The sequence below is a fragment of the Apteryx mantelli genome, chromosome Z (genome assembly GCF_036417845.1).
Source record: "Apteryx mantelli isolate bAptMan1 chromosome Z, bAptMan1.hap1, whole genome shotgun sequence".
NCBI classification, from domain to species: Eukaryota; Metazoa; Chordata; class Aves; order Apterygiformes; family Apterygidae; genus Apteryx; species Apteryx mantelli.
The window spans coordinates 57554857-57579134 of NC_090020.1; the positions used below are offsets into that span (position 1 = coordinate 57554857).

At 41.0% G+C, this 24278-nt stretch overlaps 1 protein-coding gene across 2 annotated transcripts in view; it reads left to right on the forward strand.

Moving 5' to 3' along the window:
* The first annotated feature begins 245 nt into the window (after nucleotides 1-245).
* The window catches only part of SSBP2 (single stranded DNA binding protein 2), a 192723-nt gene continuing 168690 nt past the window's right edge, over nucleotides 246-24278 (forward strand). Inside the window, exon 1 of one of the 2 annotated variants that reach the window (XM_067316051.1) lies at nucleotides 246-360. In XM_067316051.1, coding sequence (XP_067172152.1) covers nucleotides 302-360 — 59 coding nt within the window. In that variant the 5' untranslated portion in view covers nucleotides 246-301. The remainder of the gene's footprint in view (nucleotides 361-24278) is intronic. The other variant, XM_067316052.1, reaches the window with a different exon arrangement.

Genomic DNA, 24278 nt, shown 5'->3' on the forward strand with positions numbered 1-24278 from the left:
CGCTCGGAACAGCCAGTTGTTTAAAATCCTTCTAGAACCGTTTCTAATTCCCCCTTGCGCCGGGGAAGGGAGAGCGCGAGCGGGGAGGGGGGAGGAGGAGCAGAGGGGGTGGGGGGAGCGGGGAGGAGGAGGGAGCGGCCTGTCCTGGTCTCCGCCTGTCAATCACCGCGAGGGGGGTGTGCCCGCCTGCGCGGCGGGCCAATGGGGTGTGTGTGTGGCAGTGTCTCCATGGTGACGGGGCTGTTCCCGGGGAGGCTGTGATGGGTTGACAGGTGCGTGACAGTCGGAGCTCTCTGCAGGCATGTACGGCAAAGGCAAGAGCAACAGCAGCGTCCCGTCCGACAGCCAGGCCAGGGAGAAGTGAGTACAGCCCGCCAGACCGCACAGCCGGACTGGGCGGGGGGCGCCTACACACGCACATACCTTGCACAAAGTAACTTTCCTGCTCGCGGGCGAGGCGGCCGGGTGCGCGCTCCGGACGCGGAGGGGGGAGCCCGTGGGGAGCGGAGGGGGCCGGCCGGGCGCGGGCGCCAGGCGGGCGGAGTTGGGCCGCGGGGGCCCAGGCGCCGGCGCCGCGGGGGGCCGGGCGGGGGGGTGGGCGCCGGCCGCGGGCCCGCGGGCGGGAGGGGGTCCCCGAGCCCGCGCCGCGGGGAGGCGGCGGGCGCGGGGCGCAGGTGGTGCCGCGGGCCCCCTCCCCCCCCCCCCCCCCCCGCGCGGCGCGGCGCGGCGCGGCGGGGCGCGGGGCGGGCGGCCGTTGAGCCCCCGGCGCGCGAGGCGAGCGCGGGGAGCGGCGCGGGCGGCCGCTGCCCCCCGCGGCGGCGGGGCCGGGGCCGGGGCAAGGTGTTGGGACAACTTTGGTAACAAAGAGCCCGGCCTGGCTGCGGGCGCGAGGCCGGAGCCGGGGCTGGGGCCGCCGGGCGCCCGCCGGGCGGGGGAGCGGGGGAGCGGGAGCCTCCCGCCGCCGCTGCTTCGTAACTCTCCGGCTCGCAACTTTTCGTCGGCGCCGCGCATCTCCCTGCCCTCTCCCCATCTGCCCCGCTGCTGCCCGGCGCCGCCGGGCCCGGGCCGGGGCCGGGAGGGGGCCCCGAGTGCGGCGCATTGTTCTTTCTCCGGGAGTTAAAATGGGGTTACGGCGAGTAGGGGGAGGGATTACTTGCGGGGGATGTTGTCTTTCAGGAGACGGGGGAGAGCGGTGCTGTGTTTATCGAGTCCTTTTTTTTTTTTTTTTTTTTTTTTTGCCCATGAAAAACAAAGGTGTTGCAGGGGAAGCGGAAGGGCTTTTGGGGGCGGGGGGCGCCTCGTCGGGGATGTGCTTCTCGGTCGTTGCAGGGGCAGCACTGTGGTGGTGCCCCGGTCCGGCTGTGGCGATCTGATGGGGAAGGCAGGCGCCTTCTCGCAGGGAGGAGGGTTTCCTTGCCTTTGCATCTTCCATACACGCGTGTTAAAGGGACACCAAACACTAGAATTTTGTCAGAATTGGCTAACGCCGAATTGGTCTGCGAGAACTACTTTGTAGGTGTGGGCACTGTGATTTTGAAAATATGAATAAAATCTTTTAAAACTGTCTAAGGATTTCTTTATTTAACCATACACAGGAGAGAAAAAATAAAAGACTCTTCCGACTGGGGGAAACTGGCGGTGTGTATGAGAAGCAGAGAAAACTGGCAATGTAGCACATGCAGTCCAATGCTCAAAGTAAATATAGTGGCAGTGATGGGGCAATAAACAGTGGTGTCGGGTTTGAGGATTATTTCTTTCAGATATTATAACCTTATACATTACTTGCAGTTATGGTAGGTGCAAAATATTTAGCAAGAAAAATGACTTTTGAATAGATAGTGTCTCTTTAAGTTCACTGTAGTTGCAGCTTTGCTTTGCATTATTGAGATTGGTTTAGCACAGACAGGAGGTGGTGGTTGTGAAGGAGGAGGAAAAGCCCATGTGTGATGAGCTGAATACAGCGGAGGGGGAGGAGGAAGTGTATAATAGGTGGCTTTAGCCTGGTCAAGGCTACTGAGTCTGCTGCAGCCTGTAGAAGGTAGGGGTGAAGCTGTTGAGACAGTCAGGAGACCTCCAACCAGAAAACATGTTCACGTGTGTCTTCTGCAAAAATCGCATTGCTTCAGAATTGCGTTTAACATCAGAATGAATAGTCCAGGCATGACTGATGAGTTTTCCTTCAGGCAGTCTGTCTTGAACCTTCACCTAAAAGTTTTCTTTGCTACAGTGTTTTAGAGACTTCCTAATTCCAGAGACTGGCATGCACGCTTCCTGGAACAGTAACAGGCCAGGCATCTCTGTTACTAGAGGAGAGGGAGATGCTAGGAGAAACTTAAAACGTTGTTTCTGTTTTATGTTTGGAGATATTATATATAACTTTGTAATAGGAAGGTATGGGAAGGCAGAGACAGCACTGATATGAAATGTTAATTGCAGAGATGGAGTGGGAGACAGAACTTGAGCACTAAAATCTAATCAACTGGTGGCTCTTCTTAGTCCCACTGTATGAATCATTTTAAAATAATTGCCTAGGTGGCCAAGTGAAACATTGTTATTGGGTATAGTAAAGTTATAGCACTAAACCATTTTTTTGTGTTATGTAGTTCCTGTTGTTTGTCAAAACACTTGATAAGTTCCTGAAGTAGGCAATGGGATCGCACTGCAAGACTGGATAAGAGAACGTGAGATTCATCTGATCCCACAAACAGTAGCCCCATAGATTTCTTTTAATTCTGTTTTGCAAACAGATACATGCTATAGGCTGATGCACTGAACTTTTTCAATTCTAGGGTTGAAACTTTAAAATATTTTCAGACTTTTTCTGTTTTTTGTCTGACTTCTATTCCCGACTCTTGCTGTTATAAAGCTCATAATAATATTTTATGCATTATAAAAATCCTTAATAATTTTCAAGACAAGCCTGCCAAACTGACTTATTGCCGAGTAGTAACTGCCCTCTGAAGTAAAGTTATGGGGGGCCTGCTAGATGGTGCTGTTCGATTTAAATACACTTTGTCTCCCACTCATTATAACTAACAGCTGGAAATATGAATTGCTCATGTATAGGTTATCTTACATAAAACACTTAAGTGGACTGTTTTTTACATCATGGATTTGACAGATCACTAACTTCTTGGGTAGCATCTACTTACAGATAAACACAACTGAGAATTTAGAAACAGCCTTTTCCTCTATCATTTTCCTCCCCATAACCTTCCTTTCCTAAAAAAAGAAAGAAAAAAAAAAGCCCAAAGACTTGGCTTATAGTTGTGGAATGCCATTATAGAGTCTACATTCCAGATTTTTTTTGTATTGCATCTCTTCAAGTTTCTTCTTAGTAGATCAGATCCCATCATTGCCATTTTCATACACTTCCTTTCTGACATCCAAAAAGCTGTGATTACTTTTTTTTTTTCTTTTATATGATATTTTTTTGCAGTCATGCAATGCTTTTCCCAGGGTGATGCATGAGTTCTTGTTTCTGCTCAGAAAAGTTGCCATCAAATAAAATATCCCTACAAAAATAAACCTCTTTCTGACTCCTACATGGGATTGTGTTAATTTGAAAACCATAGAGGAAATATGTATGTTTGACTGATATATCAAGTATTTATTTAATCAAGAAGAGCAGGATTGTAATTATGTTTAATTTGAATTTTGAAAGTTTTTAGAACACAGCATGCACCTTAACTCTGTCATGTCTCCTCCAGGTTTTAAGTATCTAAAATGTGTAGTGAGTAACAGATCTCCTAAATACACTTGTAATAATTGGGTAAATATAATTAAAAAAAATACACTGCTTTGAGTCTGGATGGCCTAATTATATAGAACATGTTTCTTCCCTGTGATAATGTGTGCTAGTGACAGGACTAGTGTATGAAAGGTCTACTGAGGAGTATTTTTCAAGTGCGGAAAAGGGGTGTGTGCGTGTGTGTGTTGTTCAGATTTTGTTTGTAATCAAGAATGTAATATTTTACAGACTGATGAGGGCCAAATATTTTTGTAGTGTGCTGTCTTTAATATTTATATCTTTTGGAGTTATTTAATTTCTATTAAATAAAATGAAGTTTTACAAGTCGCTTAAAGTAGCACTTGGCAAGCTTTCAGCTCCAAAGATGGAGTTCATTTTATGCTCTTTCTCTTTGTCCCTCCCATCTGACCTTGGGGGCAAATTACATATTTTACGTAGTTTAACAACAAATCCAAAGTGTGGATAGATGAACTCAGACCTCTGTGCTATAAAATTTGATATTATTTTTCCTATCACAGCTAAGTAAAAAACTAAAAATGGAGGCACAGTACCTGTGAAGTGCAAAGAAGATGAAAAGAGAAAAATCAGAAGTGTTTTTATTCCCTTCCTCCCGTTCTGAAACAGTTGTGACTTAATTCTGGGTTCGGGCCACCCTTCTTGCATAATGGATGGGAAAGTTGTATTAAACAATAGCTCTTCTGCTACTCTTGCTGTGTCTGGGCCAAATAAGACTCATCTACATTATTAAAGGAAAAAAATTAATTTTTTCCTAACATCATCTTTTGTTATCTGCTCACAGCAAATGTATCTTTTTGATTTTCCTCTTATTTCTTAAAATTGGATTAACTCAGATTAGGAGTTTGGACCATTTCATTGAGTGGCAAAACTCTGTGAACTGATAATCATGGAGAAAGAAGGATCAGACCATACAAATTTTGTATCTAGTTATATACCTTTTCAAACAGCCATTTTACAGGCGTTCTGAGATTGTAATATCTATAGACATTAACAGTGTTTAAGTTAGAAAATACATGTAGAAAGCTGGTTAAAAAGGTGTATGTCATAAACAAAATTAAATTCTGAAAAAAATAGCTGTTTTGACTTCAGTGATCTTGATCTTTCAACAGTCCTCTAAACTAGGTTTCTCCTGAGATGCCTTTCTCTCTGTGGGGCTCAGCAGACATGCTGATTTTGTTTAAAAGTTACCGGGTGACTAGACACTCCTATTTAGGTTAATATAAAAGGTTACATGATCAAAATAACTGATTTTACTGCTTGCTTCTACATTGTTACCAATTTCTTTGCAGCTTGGGGACCTAGAGAAAGTGAGAGTATTTGATTGCTACTAACATAGTATTCTTCCTCCATTTTTTTGCATGACCCCACTTGTAATGTCTTGCATATTTGACCACTGCCAGTGGGCTGCATGAAGGAAGATGGGCATTCTTCTCTTTTTCTTTTCTGCTTAGCTTGCTGCTGCTTTGAAGAAACAAAAGGTGTCCCCTTTGTTTTTCCTCCAGTCTTTTTAGGTTGACTGCCTGTTTGGATGTATGAGTCCTTTATATGATTGGTTGGGGTGCCTGCCTTGATCTGTAACTCTTCCTGAGCGGGAAAACAAAGACATTTATACAACTTCTGTCATTTTTTTGTTGGTGCCAGTAGAGTTCTCCATAGAGAAGAACTGGCCAATGCTTTCCTCATTTGATTCTGCTGCTGTTTAGCAAACATAGGAGATTTGCTAAGGTTTTAGACTTGTGGCTTTCTAGAGGTTGTTTTTTGTTTTTTGTTTTGTTTTTCCAAAATTGGAAAGAGAGCATTGCATGAATTTATGTTACTACTTGCCACTATAATGCCTGTAAGTTACATAAAAAATAAGACACGTTAAGATTTATTGCCATCAGTGATAAATTTTATCCTTATCACTGGGAAATAGTGAACTAGGTTTTCAAACTTCAGGTGGTGATATATTGATCCTTCCCCTCTGCCCCCCCCCAACCAAAAAAAACAAATGAACAGAACTCATAGTTTAATCCAGACGATTTTATAAAACTTAGATTTGATGATTACACACTTTTTTCATCCATCAGGTCTAACTTATAAAATATATCACTGCTTCATGTGACAATTAATGTAGAAGTTGCAGGAATACTGCTTTGGGAGTCTGTGTACATAGAATTTTTGCAGTTTTACAAGAATGTATTTTTTAATAAGGAGGAGCACAGAAAGGAAGTTTCTGGAAATGGTAAATATTTCTCAGTAATTATTGTTTATCATGATGCTTCAGGCAGTCTTCTGTATTTTGCAGGTATACTCAACAACTTATCAAGGCATTTCAAATAAAGTATACACTATAATTCAGACCATGAAGAATAATTTCTCTTGCACTGTAGATTTAACAGGTCACTGACAGACACAATGATAGCTACGATGGACTGTAGAAACAAACTTCAATGTAGCAGCGTGCTGAAATGCCTATCAAACTTTTAAGTTTGTTGCTCACAGCAGAGCTATTTGTTTGCATATAGTTAAGCACATGCTAAAGTGCTTTATTGGGCCAGAAAGGCAAGAACCAAGGGAAAAAAATGTTCTATTTCTGCGTTGCTTCCTTTACTCAACTGGTCTTCTCACAAAAGTAATTTTTTTTCTGTGTTTATTCTTAATTGTGAATGTTATGAGGTGTCTGATTCTACCTTTCATAGCCTCTGTAATGCTAAGCAAACTTTTGCTACTGAAGAGCAAGGACTTATGTCTGAAACCCATTGAAACCCATTTTGTACAGCAGACGTACTGTTCACTATAGTGAGCATGATTTGGGCTTGGTTTAGAGATAATTAAATCTTGCTGGAGGAGACAGTAATTAACAGAAACCAGTATATATTAATAATTCATTTTGCTTAAATTATAGGTCGATGATAACATCACCAAGTATTAAAGTAGCCAGACAAGATTTTTATAACTTTGCCAAACTTTAACTGTTTGGAATGAAATTTGTAATGTCATATATATGTATATATATGAGGACAGGAAATATATATGTATAATATATACTCTGCTGTATTGTATGTGTGTATATATATACACTATATATTGTACTGATTTGTTTAATTTCTGTGTGTGTAAAATTTAAGCTGAAATGTTTTGGATGGTTTTGAAAATTAGACAAATAGAAAAATATGTTTTCCAGTGTTTTAAAAGTTCTGGCAACTTTTACTGTGGAAACCTGTAGTACCTCTCTCCTTTGGAACACTTGAAATTTGGTTGAAAAAGCACGAGGGATTTTATTCCAGGGTTGTGTCTTTTGCCATTTGCATGACAAAGCATCTGAATTTAGCCAGGATACAAGCCTTTCAAAAAGATCAATTTGCATATGCTTAGGGCTTACTAACTGTAATCTCTAAATATTTCATCTTTGCTGAGAAGGCAGCAAAAGAAGATGCATTCTGACTAGATTGCACGCATGCTATTCTCATGGATTTGAGTGAGCAAGCCCCAAATGTTCGGTCTCTGTGTACAACATACATCCTGTCCCATTCAGTGATAGAACATGCAATAGCCAAGGGATTATGGGTGAAAACAGACTTTATCTCTAAGGAGATAAAAAACTGCACCTGGCTGCACAGGAGACATGATCTAGGAGCTGAGAAGGAGTAGAGGGAGAGAGTTCACTTACGGATGGAAAATTGAAATTTGTATGAAAAGCCAGGCTGAATGCCATTTGCTAGAGAAAGAGATAGGACCTTGGATAGGAAGAAGTGTCTGACAGGATTGTGGAGCATGCAGGGAGAGAACTGGAACTGGTTTAGCGAAGGGTCTAAAAAAAGAACTGCACAATATGGAAATACTGGGATCAGAAGAGAAGCATGAGGAGAAAAATTGGGCCTGGACATTGGTGAGGAGCAATGGGAGCCTACAACTGAGAGATGTCAGGAAATAAAGGAGATAACTGGGATTTGGCTCATGAAGTAGACTGGAGGGAGTAGGATAGAAATGACAGATCTAGGGATATGACAAAAAGAAATTACTGTCTAAGGAGACTGGCATTAGGATCAGAGGTCTGAGTGGGAGCTGAATGAATCTAGTTGAGGAAGATGAACCTGGTGCAAAGCAGGAAATAGAACCAGGGAAAAACCCCAAGAAACAGAGTACCTTGAAGGAGACAGATGAGAAAGGGGAAGATTTTTGTTAAGTTTGACACAGGTTTAGGAGGAACATACACTCTCTCCAGCTGCTAGAAGAGGACCATTCCTTCACTGCCAACAAATGTCTTTGAAACCAAGGGTAAAATCTTTTACATTGAAGACAAAACCTACAAACACCTATTAAATACTGACTTAGCTGAAATGGCAAAGATGTATGTGGTAGTTCCAAAACATGTAGCTCAAGTGACATGCTGTGTGAAGGAACTTTGGGAAGGAAAGATTGGTTTTGCCATTCAAAACTAGTTGAAATAGCGCAGTTCATGTGTAACTTTTGAGTGTTTTAGTTGCATTCTCAAGAACTTCCTCTTAACTTGAAAAATATGGTTGCATACTGACTGTAGTTCTTACTTTGTCCTCATTTGCATGTTCATTGATGTATTTTTTCTCTGAAAAAAACCTACTTTTTTATTGTGCAGAATAGAACATTGTTTGCATAATGAGTAGCTATTTGATAATTTGCTATTTTGTTGTCATTTGGTATGTGCCTTATGGCTTGCTTGCTGTTTCATAACACTGCTGTTCCTAGAGGAAGAATATACTGTGTCTTTGATGCCCATCATCATGATATCTGAGTTTCACAAACGCTTAAAAGTATGTGTCCAGCCACTCCTGTCTGTCTGCCAGTAAATAGCAGTAAGACACAGAAAGATAAAAAACAAAAATATTCACTGATTATTGGGTGCCCAATTTGAGATGTATAGGTCTTAATTTTTTTTGGAGCATTATATTAACCACTAATGTGTGTGTACAACTTCCATGGTCTCTTGTGCCATTGAGTCTTAGAATGAGATACCATGTTACAAAGTTGGGTATCCAGAAGATGAGGAACACAAAATTACTCATCCTCTGTGCAAAGTTTGTCTTAAATGTTTTGCCTACTATACAGAGCAATCCTGTGGCACATGCAGAGATGGAATCTAGTTTTCAGGTTGGGTTTGGAAATACGTATCTGTGACACAGCCCCTTCTCTCCCAGAGTCTGCTGTCTCTCCCAGGTGATGCCTTTCACCTGGTGCAGCAAATGGCTGCTGCCGCAGTTCATGTCCTCTGCAGCAGAACCGTGATTCATTCCAGTGAAGGATGGAAACAAGGCGTTTGGTGAGCTATAGAACTAATGAAGTCTGATTTCCTGGGCATTTATCTTGTTGAGCTCATGCTGCAGTGTTTCCATAAAAGCAAACAGCTGAGGCAACTTGTAGAAATGTCATAGTTCTGAGACTGCTCTCCTTCTGTCAGATTAGTTGATGAACTCAAAAGTTATCATGGGTGGACAGGTGTGTACTTACACACGCATGCACACAGCATGACCTCGTAAGCCTGCTTTACTTAGGGAATGAGACTAAAAATGTGTGATCATATGATTCAGGATGGTATTGTAATTGGGTAGAGTCATTTAATGGTGATCATTCCACGAACCTGCAGGGTGTAGAAAGGGGCATGCTCCTGTGCAGTGTAGAGTGTTACTCTTTGTGTAGGTAATTAAAAACTGCTAAAAATGGTTACCTTTAGACTGTTCTGCAAAAACGTCCTTGGGCACCAGAAAGAACACAGCTCGATCATAGTCTTTCTCTCTGAATTTTCTGTAGCTACAGCCTCAAGCCTCCTGAGCTATGTTGTCTGGGATTAGGGCCACTTGGTTACTCTTCTTGCTCTGTTGGCTTATGAAGGGACCAGAAGGAATGCTGTCCAGGTTGAGTTGAAGCTGAACTTCAACTTCATTCGTTCATCAGTCTTTTCTGATGCCTGCTAACCTGAGCCATGGATCCCTGAGTTCCAGTTGTTTTCAGTGTCAGTAGCTGTCAGGTAATAAAGAGCTGTTGTTTCAACTACTAAGAAAGGATTTTTCTCACATGTCAACAAACATGTTAATTCAGAAATTGGAGATGACCCCCACACTCCTTTCGGCTTTAGGATATTTCTGTCTTCTAGTCCTAAGAAGATAACAAGCGAGAACATGAAATCTTTCTAGGTGAATATTTCTTGCCTCAGTGGACATGGGAAACTAAATTTTAATGAATGTTCCTTTCTAACAAGTTAAAAGGTTGCAGTAATCAAGACCATAACATCCTATTTTTTTTTCGTTTCTGCTTCCTTCAAATTCTTTGTTTTCTCAGGAAAATAAACTGAAAATTTTTGTCATGGGTCTTCCCCCCCCCCCCCCATTATTCTAGTTGCTTGCCTCTGGACTCTTTTCAGTTTTTCTCTGTCTTATTATTATAGTATCCAGATCAGAACACAGAACAGAATGAAATAATTACCTCTCTTTTGATATAATATATACTACTTGGATTTTATATATAAAACATTGCTGCTAATACTCCCTAGAACACTTGCCTTTTTTTTCCCCTCCCAACAAAATTATCCATTTTGCAGTCCACATGCCCTCCAGGTTCTTTTTCACAATACTGCTGCCTAGTCAATTATTCCCCATTTCATATTTGTGCATTTGATTTCTTATTTCTGAGAGTAGTACTTTACATTTGTCTGCACTGAATTTTCTCTTATTAACTTTCCTACTCTGTTCATGTCCCCAAAAGGGCTTATAATCTTCCCCAACTTGTCATCTACACTTTTATATTTTTACATCCAACTCATTAATGAAAGTCTTTTAATGGAATTAGTTCAGGATAGCAAGAGCCTTCTTGAAATGTTCTCTCGCTTGTAGTAACACACTGATAAAGACTCTTTGATTATTTTGTCAAGCAACTGTACACCATTTTTTCATTTCAAGAAGACTATTTCATTTGCTTACGTAACTGTCATGTGGTAAGCTAAGAATCAAAACTCTTACATCTTATTTTTTAATACCCTATAATAATTCACTTCTTACCATTACACAGTTACTCTTGCAAATAAAGAAACCAAACTGAGTTGGCAGATATTTTTCTTGACAGATACACATTGGCTCTTTCTTAATTTTGTATTCTAAAGGTGTTTATAAATTTGTTTCTGGAATTGTTTTCTGTGTATGTTTTGGATAGTAAAGCTGATGTCTGCAATAATTTTTATTTTGATATGTGCTATGGCACGTTAAGATTTTTGTTTCTTGTCTTTTTGTTTTCTCCAATAGCTGACTAATATAGTTTGTGTAAAAAGCCTCTGGAATAGGGACTCAAAACTGTGACACTTCCTACAAAACTGTGACATTTCCTATGTGAGTGCTCAGACAGCTGGACAGAGAAGTTGGGCAGCTCATTTCTGTTCCTCTGAATCTTGCTTTTTTTCTCTGTACAACTGCAGAACTTCACCTTATACCATGGCAGTTTAAGCGTAGTCCTGGAACATGGGAGATGAGAGTTTGAATGTAACGTGAAGTGGGAAGGAAATTCAGATCCTCTTTTTTCTCTCTCTCTTTTTTTTTTTTTTTTTCCTGGGGAAGTGAAGTGTCCTGACATCTAGGTTGTTGTATAACAATGTGACACAAATCTCATAGCTCTCTTAGCAACTATCTGGGATCGGGCCAGTTAGGGGAGTTAAGGGCAGCTTTGCTCAAACTCTGTATTCCATGTGGCTTATGCAGGAAAAAGGGTGCCAAGCTCCAGAAAACAGGCAACTACATGTGCCAGCTGGGGAAAAAGGAGGAGAATTTTAGGCTCATTGCTTGCCTAATCATGGTTATACACATAGCTTAATTTGTCAAAGCACTGTTCTAAGTCCCTCTTTATGACTGGCCCTTTGAGACTCTTCTTCTTCCATTTAGCTTTTTGCCACTACTCCCTGTACACGAAATGACCTGAGCCTTCCAGCGTACCAAGCTTTCCAGGCCTCCAAAAACAAACTTTCACACTGCTTTGACATCCACTTCAATTCTCATTTTTAGGAAAACGAGCTTCATTTGTGATAACAGAGCCAAAATATAAATGAATATAACGTCTGTTGTCCATTTGTTTTCTGTATCTCTTTTAAAGAGCTTACAGTTTACCTTAGGACAAGTGTATTGAAGTGGTGTTTTTTTGTTTGTGTGTGTTTTGTTTTACTTTAATTTGGACCAGCCTGTGAAATAACAGTGACTGGTTGGATTTCCTTCTTTAAGTGTATCAAGGGGATGCTTTTTTTTTTTTCTTCTTCTCTCATTTCCTGTGAAAATATCAATTAGTAAAATATTAATTTGTAGAAATTTACATGTCAGAAATCAAACTTCTGATTTCAGGTACAGTTTGTCAGCTTAGTTGGATTGTGAGAGTCGTCTAGCTCTTGAGTGTTCCCTAGAATAGAATTCCCACGATTTTTGATCCCAGCCTTGTTTTAGGCTTGTATTTCAGCTTGAAATTCGTTTACTCAGGTAGACACATTTAACTAGGAGCTGACTGTGATGTAAGCAAATACTTTTTGCTAAGTTTGTGTAAGTCTGGTTGAAACACAGCCCTTGATGTTAACCCAAACCTCTCAGTGGGATCGATCAAGCTTAGTTTGCCAATGAAAGTGCTGGCTGACTACTTAGGAAAGAAACAAAATAACCAAGTCTATCTCCCATTCCTAAAGAAAAGACATTTCTTTGAAAGAGATCATTTCAATCCTGAAGAAGAAATTAATGAGAAGAAAATATTGATTACACAGTATCCTGTATTTTGTATTCACTTTCATTTTATTTGCAATGCCTCTTACTTTTGGGAGTGAATTTTACCTTTTAAAAAAAAGAAGTGTCTGTAAGTTTTCTAGAAAGGCCCCAGTGTTTTGAAAACACAGTAATTAGTATTTTATTAGGTATATGTAAATCCCATGGTTTTGCATATAAAATTTGTTTTTTTCATATTGATACGGAAAATGTCTTTTTATTAGCAGATGCATTTTGAAATTCATCTAATGAGTTTGTAAAATTAATGATGTTTCATTGTTGGAATTAATACTTATCTTCCCCTAACTAGTAAGAAAAATACTTATCTATACTGTTTGTTTTCTGTGATAATCAACCTCATGCCTATAAAAAGTGGCAGACTGTGTTAGTCTTGGAGCCCGTCTTTATTGGCTTTAAAAAAAAAAAAAGTTACAGTAAAGTCAGTAGCAACCTAAGCTTGCCTGCGTTGTCATGTTGGCACACCACAAGCTTTCATTGGGAAGGGCTGTGCTTTCAGAAGAAAATATTTGAGTGCAAAAATGGAACTATAATTTCTTAATAAATATGTTGTTCTTGACAGTCTCAGGACAAAATGGATCATGTGGCTGACAGGCTGTATGATTGTGTCATAAATATTCAGTGATTTATGAAGCTGAAAGTAAAGATTCCACCCAATGCTGGTACTACAAAAGGTGTGGTGCCTTATCAAATATCTGTGATTATAACAGTAAGATTTGATAAACAAAAAAACCCAGTGCTTTCTAAATGTTAAGTATTTTATTTACTGTTCTTCTCTCCCAAATGTCAAAGAATGGGGGGCTAGTCATTGATAGCCCTGATTATTTTAGTTTAGGTCATCCTTTGATTTGAGGTGTGTGTCGGGAGCTGATAAAAGCTATTTGTACAGTAGGGAGTATGGATGAGTTAATGAAATTACATCAGGTGTATCAGCAATAATGAAGCTCCTCTGCTGAATCCGAAGCTGTCTTAGAAGTGAAGGTTATGACTCCCATTGACAATCTCTTGAACTGTTCAGCTTCTTTAATTGTTTATTATTAAAGCCCTCTCGAAACAGTATATATTGTTTAATCTGCCTTGAAATGTGAATAGTAAGTCAAGGCCTTTGAGTAATATAGTGAAAAGTTGTCTAATTTTATTGCATCCTCTGTAAGTACTTTCTAAAATGTGGTAAATTGCTGTTCAGTAGCTTCTTGTAGCAGTGTTCTTCGGTGACTGACAGCAGAACTGCTGGTGCCTCCTGCAACTGTGGTGTAGTAGGGGAAATGCTCCGTTCTGCTCCGCTCAGTTTTATAAATCAAAAAAACTTCTATGATGATGCCAGTGTTAATAAAATATTTATAGAGTATTACACACACAGAGGATATTTTACAAACTTAAAGGCATATATCCTGTCTTGAGGAATTAAGTTTGTTTCTTCTGTGTGTCATATGTATGTTGTAAAATAATATAAATGGAAGTTGATTTTCTGGGCTGGAGTAGGAAAAGTACTTGATCAACAAATACACACAGAGTAGTGTTTGCACACAGGACAGTTCATAAGAAAATACGAAGCTGGGAGAGATAAAGGAATTCTTCAGATCATATGAACAGTGTGAGAAACATGAAAATATGCCTCTAGTAATGGTAATATGCTTGACAAGCAGATCTGAAAGCTGCTGCACGTTGGTGCTTCTGACTTCTGTTGCAGCTACTCAAATTCAGTGTCACTTTTAATTTTGCTATCTGTACATCTAATTCTTATTTATAGAAGAGAGATGTTTACACTTATGAGGCTAATATCTGTAGAAATGTATGACTGCAAACATAGTTATACATATTTTAAGTTGTTTTTAGAAACAGAGGAGAATGTAATGCAACAAAAACAGAAGAAAGCTGTATCTCATACTCTGAAGGTACATGACATATAATTTGTCAAGTACAACTGGGAAACTTATAAGGTGGGAGTGAAAATAGATTTTGGTTTCATAGGACTTCTTAGATGATTTAAAAACATCAGACTGGAATACTGGCTGCATCTATATTCATTTGTAATTACAGCCATTGAAAAGGTTACTTTTGTTCCAAATATTGTTCCCAAAATTCCCCAAACAGCCCTGTAAGTCTATAATCAATTATTTAAAAAAAAAAAAAAAAGTTTGGAGCTGTCAGCCTCCAAATCTGCATAGGATTATTCATTTAAAAAAAAAAAAAGTGTAATAGATAGGAAAAGGTTTTGTTGTCATAAAGCCATGATTATTTTTCCCCTAATAAAATCACATATCTGTGTTGAGCACATTTCTCTTACTACTATCTGGTAAAATGCTTAAAGTACTTGAAGACGTTGAAAAAGGACTCTGTGGTTTTAATATTTAGACTGCAGGCCAAACAAATGATTTTGAAGATATATAGACATGCACACAAGAGATTTTCAATGTACCTGTTCCATATTCTATGCTGTCATACAAACACTTTTGACAAGGAACATTTGCCAAAAACTGCAGACTGTGTCAGTGACTAGAGTAAGATTCACATCCACACAGTAGCTGTAGACTTGTTTCTCCCTCTTTACACCACATCTTGATTCTCAGTAGCCTGATCTGGTAAAACAGAAAAGTTCTGAAACATCATTCACAGCCAAAGATATTTTTCATTATTCGTTGGGACAGCCAGCTTTATGTACATAATATAGGTTAACAGTTCTCCTATGGTTAAGGAAGTACACTTGTAAGGATCACAGAATGGTTGAGGTTGGAAGGGACCTCTGGAGATCATCTAGTCCAACCCCCCTGCTCAAGCAGGGTCACCTAGAGCACCTTGCACAGGATCGCGTCCAGGTGGGTTTTGAATATCTCCAGAGAAGGAGACTCCACCACCTCTCTGGGCAACCTGTTCCAGTGCTCTGTCACCCTCACAGTGAAGAAGTTTTTCCTCATGTTCAGATGGAAGTGTCTGTGTTTCAGTTTGTGCCCGTTGCCTCGCGTCCTGTCGCTCGGCACCACTGAAAAGAGTCTGGTCCCATCCTCTTGACACCCTCCCTTCAGATACTTGTACACATTGATAAGATCTCCTCTCAGTCTTCTCTTCTCCAGGCTAAACAGGCCCAGCTCTCTCAGCCTTTCCTCATAAGAGAGATGCTCCAGTCCCCTAATCATCTTTGTAGCCCTTTGCTGGACTTGCTCCAGTAGTGCCACATCCCTCTTGTACTGGGGAGCCCAGAACTGGACGCAGTGCTCCAGATGTGGCCTCCCCAGGGCTGAGTAGAGGGGGAGGATCACCTCCCTCCACCTGCTGGCAACACTCTTCCTGATGCACCCCAGGATACCGTTGGCCTTCTTGGCCACAAAATCTTCATTTTCATGTCTGAAGTACTTGAAACGCTCATAATACTTGTAGTTGAATGTCCATACAAAAACATTCTGGTATAGTCATAGGTTTTGAAACAAATAGGGATTGTGTATGCACAAGCTGAAGTTGTACTTATATTCTGCTCTCCTGATACTAGTTCTGTAGTGTTCCCCCCCACACACACACACAGTGTGATATGCCATTGTGGCCTTGCCACATTCATGTAATGATTAAAAGATAGAGTGGGCAAAGCAAAAGAGAAGGTAGGGCAAAATGAACTTTCTGTTAATGCAAGAGTAAGGGTGATGAAAAATGCAGCTGAGAGGATACACTTACAACTTAGGAAAGTTTTTTTTTTTATATGCGTTTCTTTTTAATTTTTCTTTTATACAGTATGTACATTTTATACACAGTAAAAATTAAAGAGAGGAGCTCTCTGGTACATTATGCTCTTATGGAAAAGAACTTTAATTCTAAAACAGCTATTCAGATGAAAACACTCTTCTGTTTAGCACAAATGTTTGAAAGTGGTTAAATTCTCATTAATTCAGGATACAAGTAGACCACTAATCAAGGAAAGGGAAGGGAAACTTAACCTATAACAGTGCTGTATATGCTATGGGATTTCTAACACCTTATTCTGAAGAATCCAAGAGGGGCTGTGAATAAAATCAAGAAACCAGACTGGAGAGGCCAGTGGTATAATTCTGAAAAGGAATTCCTTTGTATTCTATAGCATCAAAAGGGAAATGTTTTTATATTCATTTTGCCTTTGTGATTCCCTTATTGATTTCAGCTAAACTTAAAACCAGTTCTGTGACAATTCCTTTTTATGGTGGCCACAACTTCCTTGGAATTTCAGTTTTTCAAATAAAATAGCATGTTTAAGGAAGTAACATTACTGAAGAAGGATGACCATTGCTTTCTCACAATCTGAAATAGAATGTACTAATTTTCCATTCTGTAGTGTGGGGGGGTGTATGTGGGTATATATGTATGGACCTGTTTAAGCTGAGAAGGCAGGGTTAATATTCTCTTTGTCCTCAGAAGAGGCAACTGGACATTAACTGCATGTACTGAATAACAGAAGTAGGTTGATTAAAAAGCTTGTTTGACTCAAATAGAGAATAAAATTAAAAGAGGCATTTTCACAGTTAATAGACTAACTCTCGATTCACTTCCTAGCTTATTTGGTTGCACCTGTGCTCTCTGGTCATGTCTCCTGGGACGGAACCATGAAATTTGCTACTTTCTACCTATGGCCTGGAGCTGGTCTCTTGTGGAATAACCGCAATTACCTCACCAGGGCTAACTTTATATTCAACACCTGTGATTTACTTCTCTTTTGGAGCAATGGCAGGAGTATCCAACAACAAAAAAAACTTCTTAAATCAAAGTATTTGTTTAGAGCAAAAGCAATTTGAAAGTATTGAAAAGCTTTTTAGGAAAGACAGGCCAGGAAAGCGAGGTGGTGGAGTTGCTCTTTATGTGAGAGAGCAACTGGAATGTATTGAGCTGTGCCTAGGGGTGGACGAATAGCGAGTCAAGAGCTTATGGGTAAGGATTAAAGGGCAGGCTAGCATGGGTGACACTGCTGTGGGTGTTTACTACAGGCCACCTGATCAGGAAGAGGAAGCTGATGAGGCCTTCTACAGACAGCTGGAAGTAGCCTCACGATCCCAGGCCCTGGTTCTCATGGGGGACTTCAACCACCCCGATATCTGCTGGAAAGACAACACAGCTAGGCACAAACAGTCCTGGAGGTTCCTGCAGAGCATTGGTGACAACTTCTTGACACAGGTGGTGGAGGAGCCAACAAGGAGAGGTGTGCTGCTGGACCTCGTACTAACAAACAAAGAAGGACTGGTGGAAGATGTGAAGGTCGGGGGCAGCCTTGGCTGCACTGACCATGAGATCGTGGAGTTCAGTATCCTGCGAGGAGGCAGCAGGGCACCAAGTAGGATAGCAACCCTGGACTTCAGGAGAGCAAACTTTGTCCTCTTCAGGGACCTACTTGGAGGAATCCCATGGGTTAGGGCCCTAGAAGGAAGGGGCGTTCAAGAGAGCTGGTTAATATTCAAACATCACTTCCTCCAGGCTCAAGAGCGGTGCATCCCTATGAGTAGGAAGTCAAGCAAAGGAGGTAGGAGACTGTATGGATGAGCAAGAAGCTCCTGGCAAAACTCAACCAGAAGAAGGAAGTCTACAGAAAGTGGAAAGGGGGACAGACCACTTGGGAGGAATATAGGAACGTTGTTAGAGTATGCAGGGATGTGACGAGGAAGGCTAAGGCCCGTTTGGAATTAAATCTGGCTAGAGATGTCAAGGACAGCAAGAAGGGCTTCTTCAAATACATCGGTAGCAAGAGGAAGACTAGGGAAAATGTGGGGCCTTTGTTGAATGGGGTGGGTGCCCTGGTGACGAAGGATGCAGAGAAGGCAGAGTTACTGAATGCCTTCTTTGCTTCAGTCTTTACTGCTCAGGCCAGCCCTCAGGAACCCCAGACCCTGGAGGCAAGAGAGAAAGTCTGGAGAGAGGAAGACTTTCCCTTGGTGGAGGAGGAGTGGGTTAGAGATCATTTAAGCGAACTTGACACCCACAAATCCATGGGCCCTGATCCATGGGCCACTCCCCCACGAGTGCTGAGGGAGCTGGCGGACGTTATTGCTAAGCCACTCTCCATCATCTTTGAAAGGTCATGGAGAACAGGAGAGGTGCCTGAAGACTGGAAGAAAGCCAGTGTCACCCCAGTCTTCAAAAAGGGCAAGAAGGAGGACCCAGGGAACTACAGGCCAGTCAGCCTCACCTGCATCCCTGGAAAGGTGATGGAGCAGCTCATCCTGGAGGCCATCTCCAAGCATGTGGAGGACAAGAAGGTGATCAGGAGTAGTCAGCATGGCTTCACCAAGGGGAAATCATGCCTAACCAATCTGATTCCATCATAAAAGGCTATGACTGGCTGGGTAGATGAGGGGAGAGCAGTGGATGTTGTCTACCTAGACTTCAGCAAGGCTTTCGACACTGTCTCCCATAGCATCCTCATAGACAAGCTCAGGAAGTGCGGGCTGGATGAGTGGACAGTGAGGTGGATTGAGAACTGGCTGAATGGCAGAGCTCAGAGGGTTGTGATCAGCAGCACAGAGTCTAGTTGGAGGCCTGTAGCTAGCGGTGTCCCCCAGGGGTCAGTACTGGGTCCAGTCTTGTTCAACTTCTTCATCAATGACCTGGATGAAGGGACAGAGTGCACCCTCAGCAAGTTTGCTGACGATACAAAACTGGGAGGAGTGGCCGATACACCAGAGGGCTGTGCTGCCATTCAGAGAGACCTGGACAGGCTGGAGAGGTGGGTGGAGAGGAACCTCCTGAAGTTCAACAAAGGCAAGTGCAGGGTCCTGCACCTGGGGAGGAATAACCCCCAGCACCAGTAGAGGTTGGGGGTTGACCTGCTGGAAAGCAGCTCTGCGGAGAAGGACCTGGGAGTGCTGGTGGACACCAAGTTAAGCATGAGGCAGCAATGTGCCCTTGTGGCCAAGAAGGCCAATGGTATGCTGGGGTGCATCAGGAAGAGTGTTGCCAGCAGGTGGAGGGAGGTGATCCTCCCCCTCTACTCAGCCCTGCTGAGGCCACATCTGGAGTACTGCGTCCAGTTCTGGGCTCCCCAGTACAAGAGGGATGTGGCACTACTGGAGCAAGTCCAGCAAAGGGCCACGAAGATGATTGGGGGACTGGAGCATCTCTCTTATGAGGAAAGACTGAGAGAGCTGGGCCTGTTTAGCCTGGAGAAGAGAAGACTGAGAGGAGATCTTATCAATGTGTACAAGTATCTGAAGGGAGGGTGTCAAGAGGATGGGACCAGACTCTTTTCAGTGGTGCCGAGCGACAGGACGCGAGGCAACGGGCACAAACTGAAACACAGACACTTCCATCTGAACATGAGGAAAAACTTCTTCACTGTGAGGGTGACAGAGCACTGGAACAGGTTGCCCAGAGAGGCTGTGGAGTCTTCTTCTCTGGAGATATTCAAAACCTGCCTGGACGCGATCCTGTGCAAGGTGCTCTAGGTGACCCTGCTTGAGCAGGGGGGTTGGACTAGATGATCTCCAGAGGTCCCTTCCAACCTCAACCATTCTGTGATTCTGTGATTCTGTGATTCTGTATCTGAAAACAACAAAAGCTGTCTTTATATGTAATTTTTCTGCCTAGGAATTTACAACTCCCCTGATGTTTGTCTGGTAAAACAAGCTTCTGATTCTTCCAGAAAGCCTCTATCAGTGTGCCTCCCTGGATAGCCCCTGGCAATTGACACAAGCCTATCCTAAGAAGGTGTAGTTTGTGCTTTCCCTTTGGAAGCTCAGTTGATCTGAAGAAGCTTTTGTGCCCCAAAGGTTTATCCTTTTTTGTTTGCTTGTTTTGTTTTTGTTTTTTGTTTTTCCAGCTCTATTGATTTGGTCTATTAATGATACTATTTCTTACAGATTTGGCCTCACAGTGTCCTTAAGCCATCATGCCTGGAACAGTCCAGTGGCTATAATCTAGAACAGCACATTTTGTTCATGAGAGAACTTCAAAATCCAATTCCTTGATTTAAATTAATTCTGAAAGCAAGATTAGTAAAGGCTTAAGATGAAGTTCTTAGTGCTGGTTCATTTTCTTACCTGCTGTTCATCTCCTAGCTGAGTTGTTGGCAGGTGGATTACAAAAATTATGTGTCTGTGTGTTGACTTGTTTGTTAACTTTACTACAGCTGTTTTGTAAAAGGCATATATGGCATAGTGTTTTGTGTGTGGCAGAATTTCTTCAACTAGGTTCAGAACTCCTGCTTTGGGAAAGATGTGCTTGATGTATTGGATGCAGGAAATTGGGTCATGTGAATGAAACAGAACCTGCACTCGTAAACTAGTAGCAGATCTTTTAGTTAAAACAAACATAAACAATCCTCCACCCCTCAAAAACTTAAAATACTTTGGTGATACATTTTTATAGACTTGACAGAAAACTGTAAACCTTGAAATATCATGGATAGAGATGATAGGAATGTTCCACAAGGACAAGCCAGATGTTCTGCTTTTTGGAAAAATACATAAACTGCCTTAAGTATCAAGGTCATCTTTGAACCCTGTTTACTCCAAAATCTTATGGCTGTAAGTACCATAAGATAAAGATGCCCTGGACTCCACACTAATTTATGATGTGTCTGGCTACTCGGAGGTGCTCCTTGGACCAGGCTTGCCACTTCCTTTTCCCTCAACCTGCTGTTTTGCTCAGAGAGTTTCCCAACATTTGTTCTGCTCAGATTTTTTTGTCCAAAACATAAGAGCCAGAAATTGGGTCTATAGATTGGTAGACAAGATCGTAACATTCAGTGACTTGATTTAACCCATGTCGCTCCGTGACATTCCTCCAATAAAGTTGTCTAGGTGTCATTACATAACAGTCCAGATTTTTTTCTTTACCTTCAGAGTTTCGGATTCAGTAAATAGCCATTTTCCAACCCATAGGTGATCTTAATAGTTAATATTTGTTATTTAGAATCCAAAAATGTTAGTGCCTGAAATATTTGTATGAGTGTTTTCTAGTGGCAGAAGTATCATTTATAATTTTTTTTAATGTCACACAGTCGTTCATAAAATTAAGTAAATTTCAACTGTCTCTTGGGCATTCATATGAGTAAGTAATGTTTAACTACAGCATCTACAAGAGTTCAGTAGAATTGTAATAGTATCTCTGTGAATTGTGAAATGTTTCAGGTAAGAGAAGCCGTTAGTATACATAAACGTTCTCCACTTCTGTCAGATGCGGCATGGAAGGAAATACATGAGATGGTTCTAAGAAATTCAAACCTATTTGAGCATCACTCTAATGTATTATGACCCAATATGGTGCACAAGTTTCAAATAGGTGATTAAAGGTGATAGAGCATAGTGTTATGTGCTTCAGCAAAATCGTTTCTCTTTATGCAGTTTATTTAGCATTGTAAGAATTTTCCTTTCAAAATGAAGTAATGCAATATTTTTGAACCCTAGTTTACTTTCTGGGTTAATTGTCCTAAAACATCATGGTCACTGTGTTTATTTTGTAGTTGCAGCCATTGACGTGACCCCGTTTTGCTGGCCTTCTTTATTTTTTGAGTACAGAAGGCAGTTAAATGTATGTAGATTCTGCTTGCATTTCAGTACCCTGCCTGCTCACAAAAATGAAACAAACTGAATGATGTGCATGTGCGTACCTGCAGACCAAAGCAAAGCTGGCTGATCTAATTTTGGATTTGCTCATTTGACTGCATCATGCTAAGTTTGAAAAACAGGTAAGAAAAAATGCATGCAGTCCAGATCTGGGAATCTTGCTGGCTAGGAGATTGATTTTGGATCAGAACCAGTGGAAGAAAATATTTTTAGTCTTTCAATCCCTCCAGTAGCTGTGATAGCAGCCTTCCAGAGGAGCATCCCATTTGAGGGGAAAAGTTAACCTTGGCAGAAGGCTCCAGAGCAGAAAAGGAGCAATCATTTACTGAGTTTGATCATTTACCTTTCTCTGAAGACCTTCAAATTCCACAGGTCATACTCCAGGGCAAGAGTACCATGTATGTTACAAAACCGTTGTGCTAACTGTTTCAGATTTACGTGGTGGGCGCAAACAGTGTGTCTTGGTGGCGTAAAGAGAGGGGAAATGGTTTTTCTCCTCCCATCATGACTGTGTTGTTGGGTTTCTGTCGCTGTCCCCCCCACCCCTGGTTCCAGTGTGTACAGTATGTTGATAGGGGTGAGTCACCTCTTTTATTATGTTTTGAATACTTTCCTCCCAAATGTAGTTCATTTTCTGCAGAGAAAGGAAAGAATTTATGCTGTCCTGGTTCCTTATTTCTATCAGAGCTCTGTTAACAACTTCCAGCTGAGGGAGTTCTTGATATTTTTAGCCTGAGATATTTAGATATTTTAGTCTCTTTACATGTTTTTCCCCTGATATATATTAACTGGGGGAAGAAATGGCTCTTGTTAGTTAATATATTCATGACCATGCTTGCCAAATTGCTCGTGCTTATTCCCAGGGATCTGAACACTTCAGAATTTTGGGGAAAGTTTGGGCCCTGGTCTAAACTATTTGAATTAGCCTCATTACTCCATTCTCTGGCTAATGTTGCTAGAACTATGTTTTCACTGAATCTTCCTCTTTATTTTTAAGACGTAGTGTTTAGTATTAAAAAAATCTGTGTAATTGATGTTTTGCTTAAAAAAACACATACTCCGATTAGAAGTGAATAAAATTAAAAGGAGCAGAAAACCATAAAATGGGAACTCTTGTTATGAAATAAGTATTTTTTGACATTCTCTTTGTTCCTTTTTTTTTCTTTTTCTCCCAAGTATCTTTTGAGCAGCAGGATGGTCTGTCTTATTACTAATGTTACTGTTTTATTGACTGCCTAGCTTGTTGTCTGCTGTAGTTCTTTAATATTCCAAATACTGAACTTGCTGGCACATCTTGTATGCACAGCATTTTCAAATTTCTGAATAAACTTACCTTTCCATGAAATTTATGTGAATGTTACTTTGAAATAAAATACTAAAAATTCCTCATATTCACTTTTTCCATTTAAGAACCATTTTAACCTGTTTAACTTTACAGATCTTATTATCATCATTTCTTTGTTTCTTTTCCTAACAGAGCTTCAGATTAAAGTTCAAAGGGTAGCTTTTTGCTTTGGTGGGACTATTTCTGTGCATTAAAAATAGTAATCTGTTTAAGAATTGTAATTCTGTTCAGATCATTGGAACAATATCTTCATTAGGCAAATGATGTCTCCAAATTTCTTTGAGAACATTATTCTTAAGCTTGCCATTGATCATACTTATGTTAGTTTGTCTCATTGAAATGTAGAGATTCCAGCAGATTATCTAGAGATGTCTCTGAAGGGACGGGGGGGAAGTGGGGGGAAATTATGCTCAGCTTAAATGAGAATTAAATGGCATTTGCTGTTGGGTATGATTTGTCCATACTACCTTTTTTTCATTATCCCCTCTAAGCTGTTTTGTGTATAGATGATAGTATATTATATTACTCTTACCCATATCCATTTAGCTATCTGATGCAATTCTGCAGACTGGGAGATGATTTTGTGTCATCTGTGCAGAACCTTTTCTTGAGTTCTCTGGTTGCCAGTCTGGTCTGTGGCATAAGTTAGAGCAGCTTGAAGGCTGCCAACAACCACCAGGATATATCCTATTAATTGGGACCAGCTGGATACAAGTATGTATTGGCAAGTCTACAGCAGCTGTACACTACCCATTACAGCAGCTCTTCCCCACCCAACTATTCCTTCAGGGAGCTTGAACCTTCCAGTAGTCATTTGCAAAGCTGAATCCTTATAAATCTGGCATCTAAAATAGTGTTTTATTTATTTATTTATTTAATCTGAACCCCCCTGCTCCTCCCTG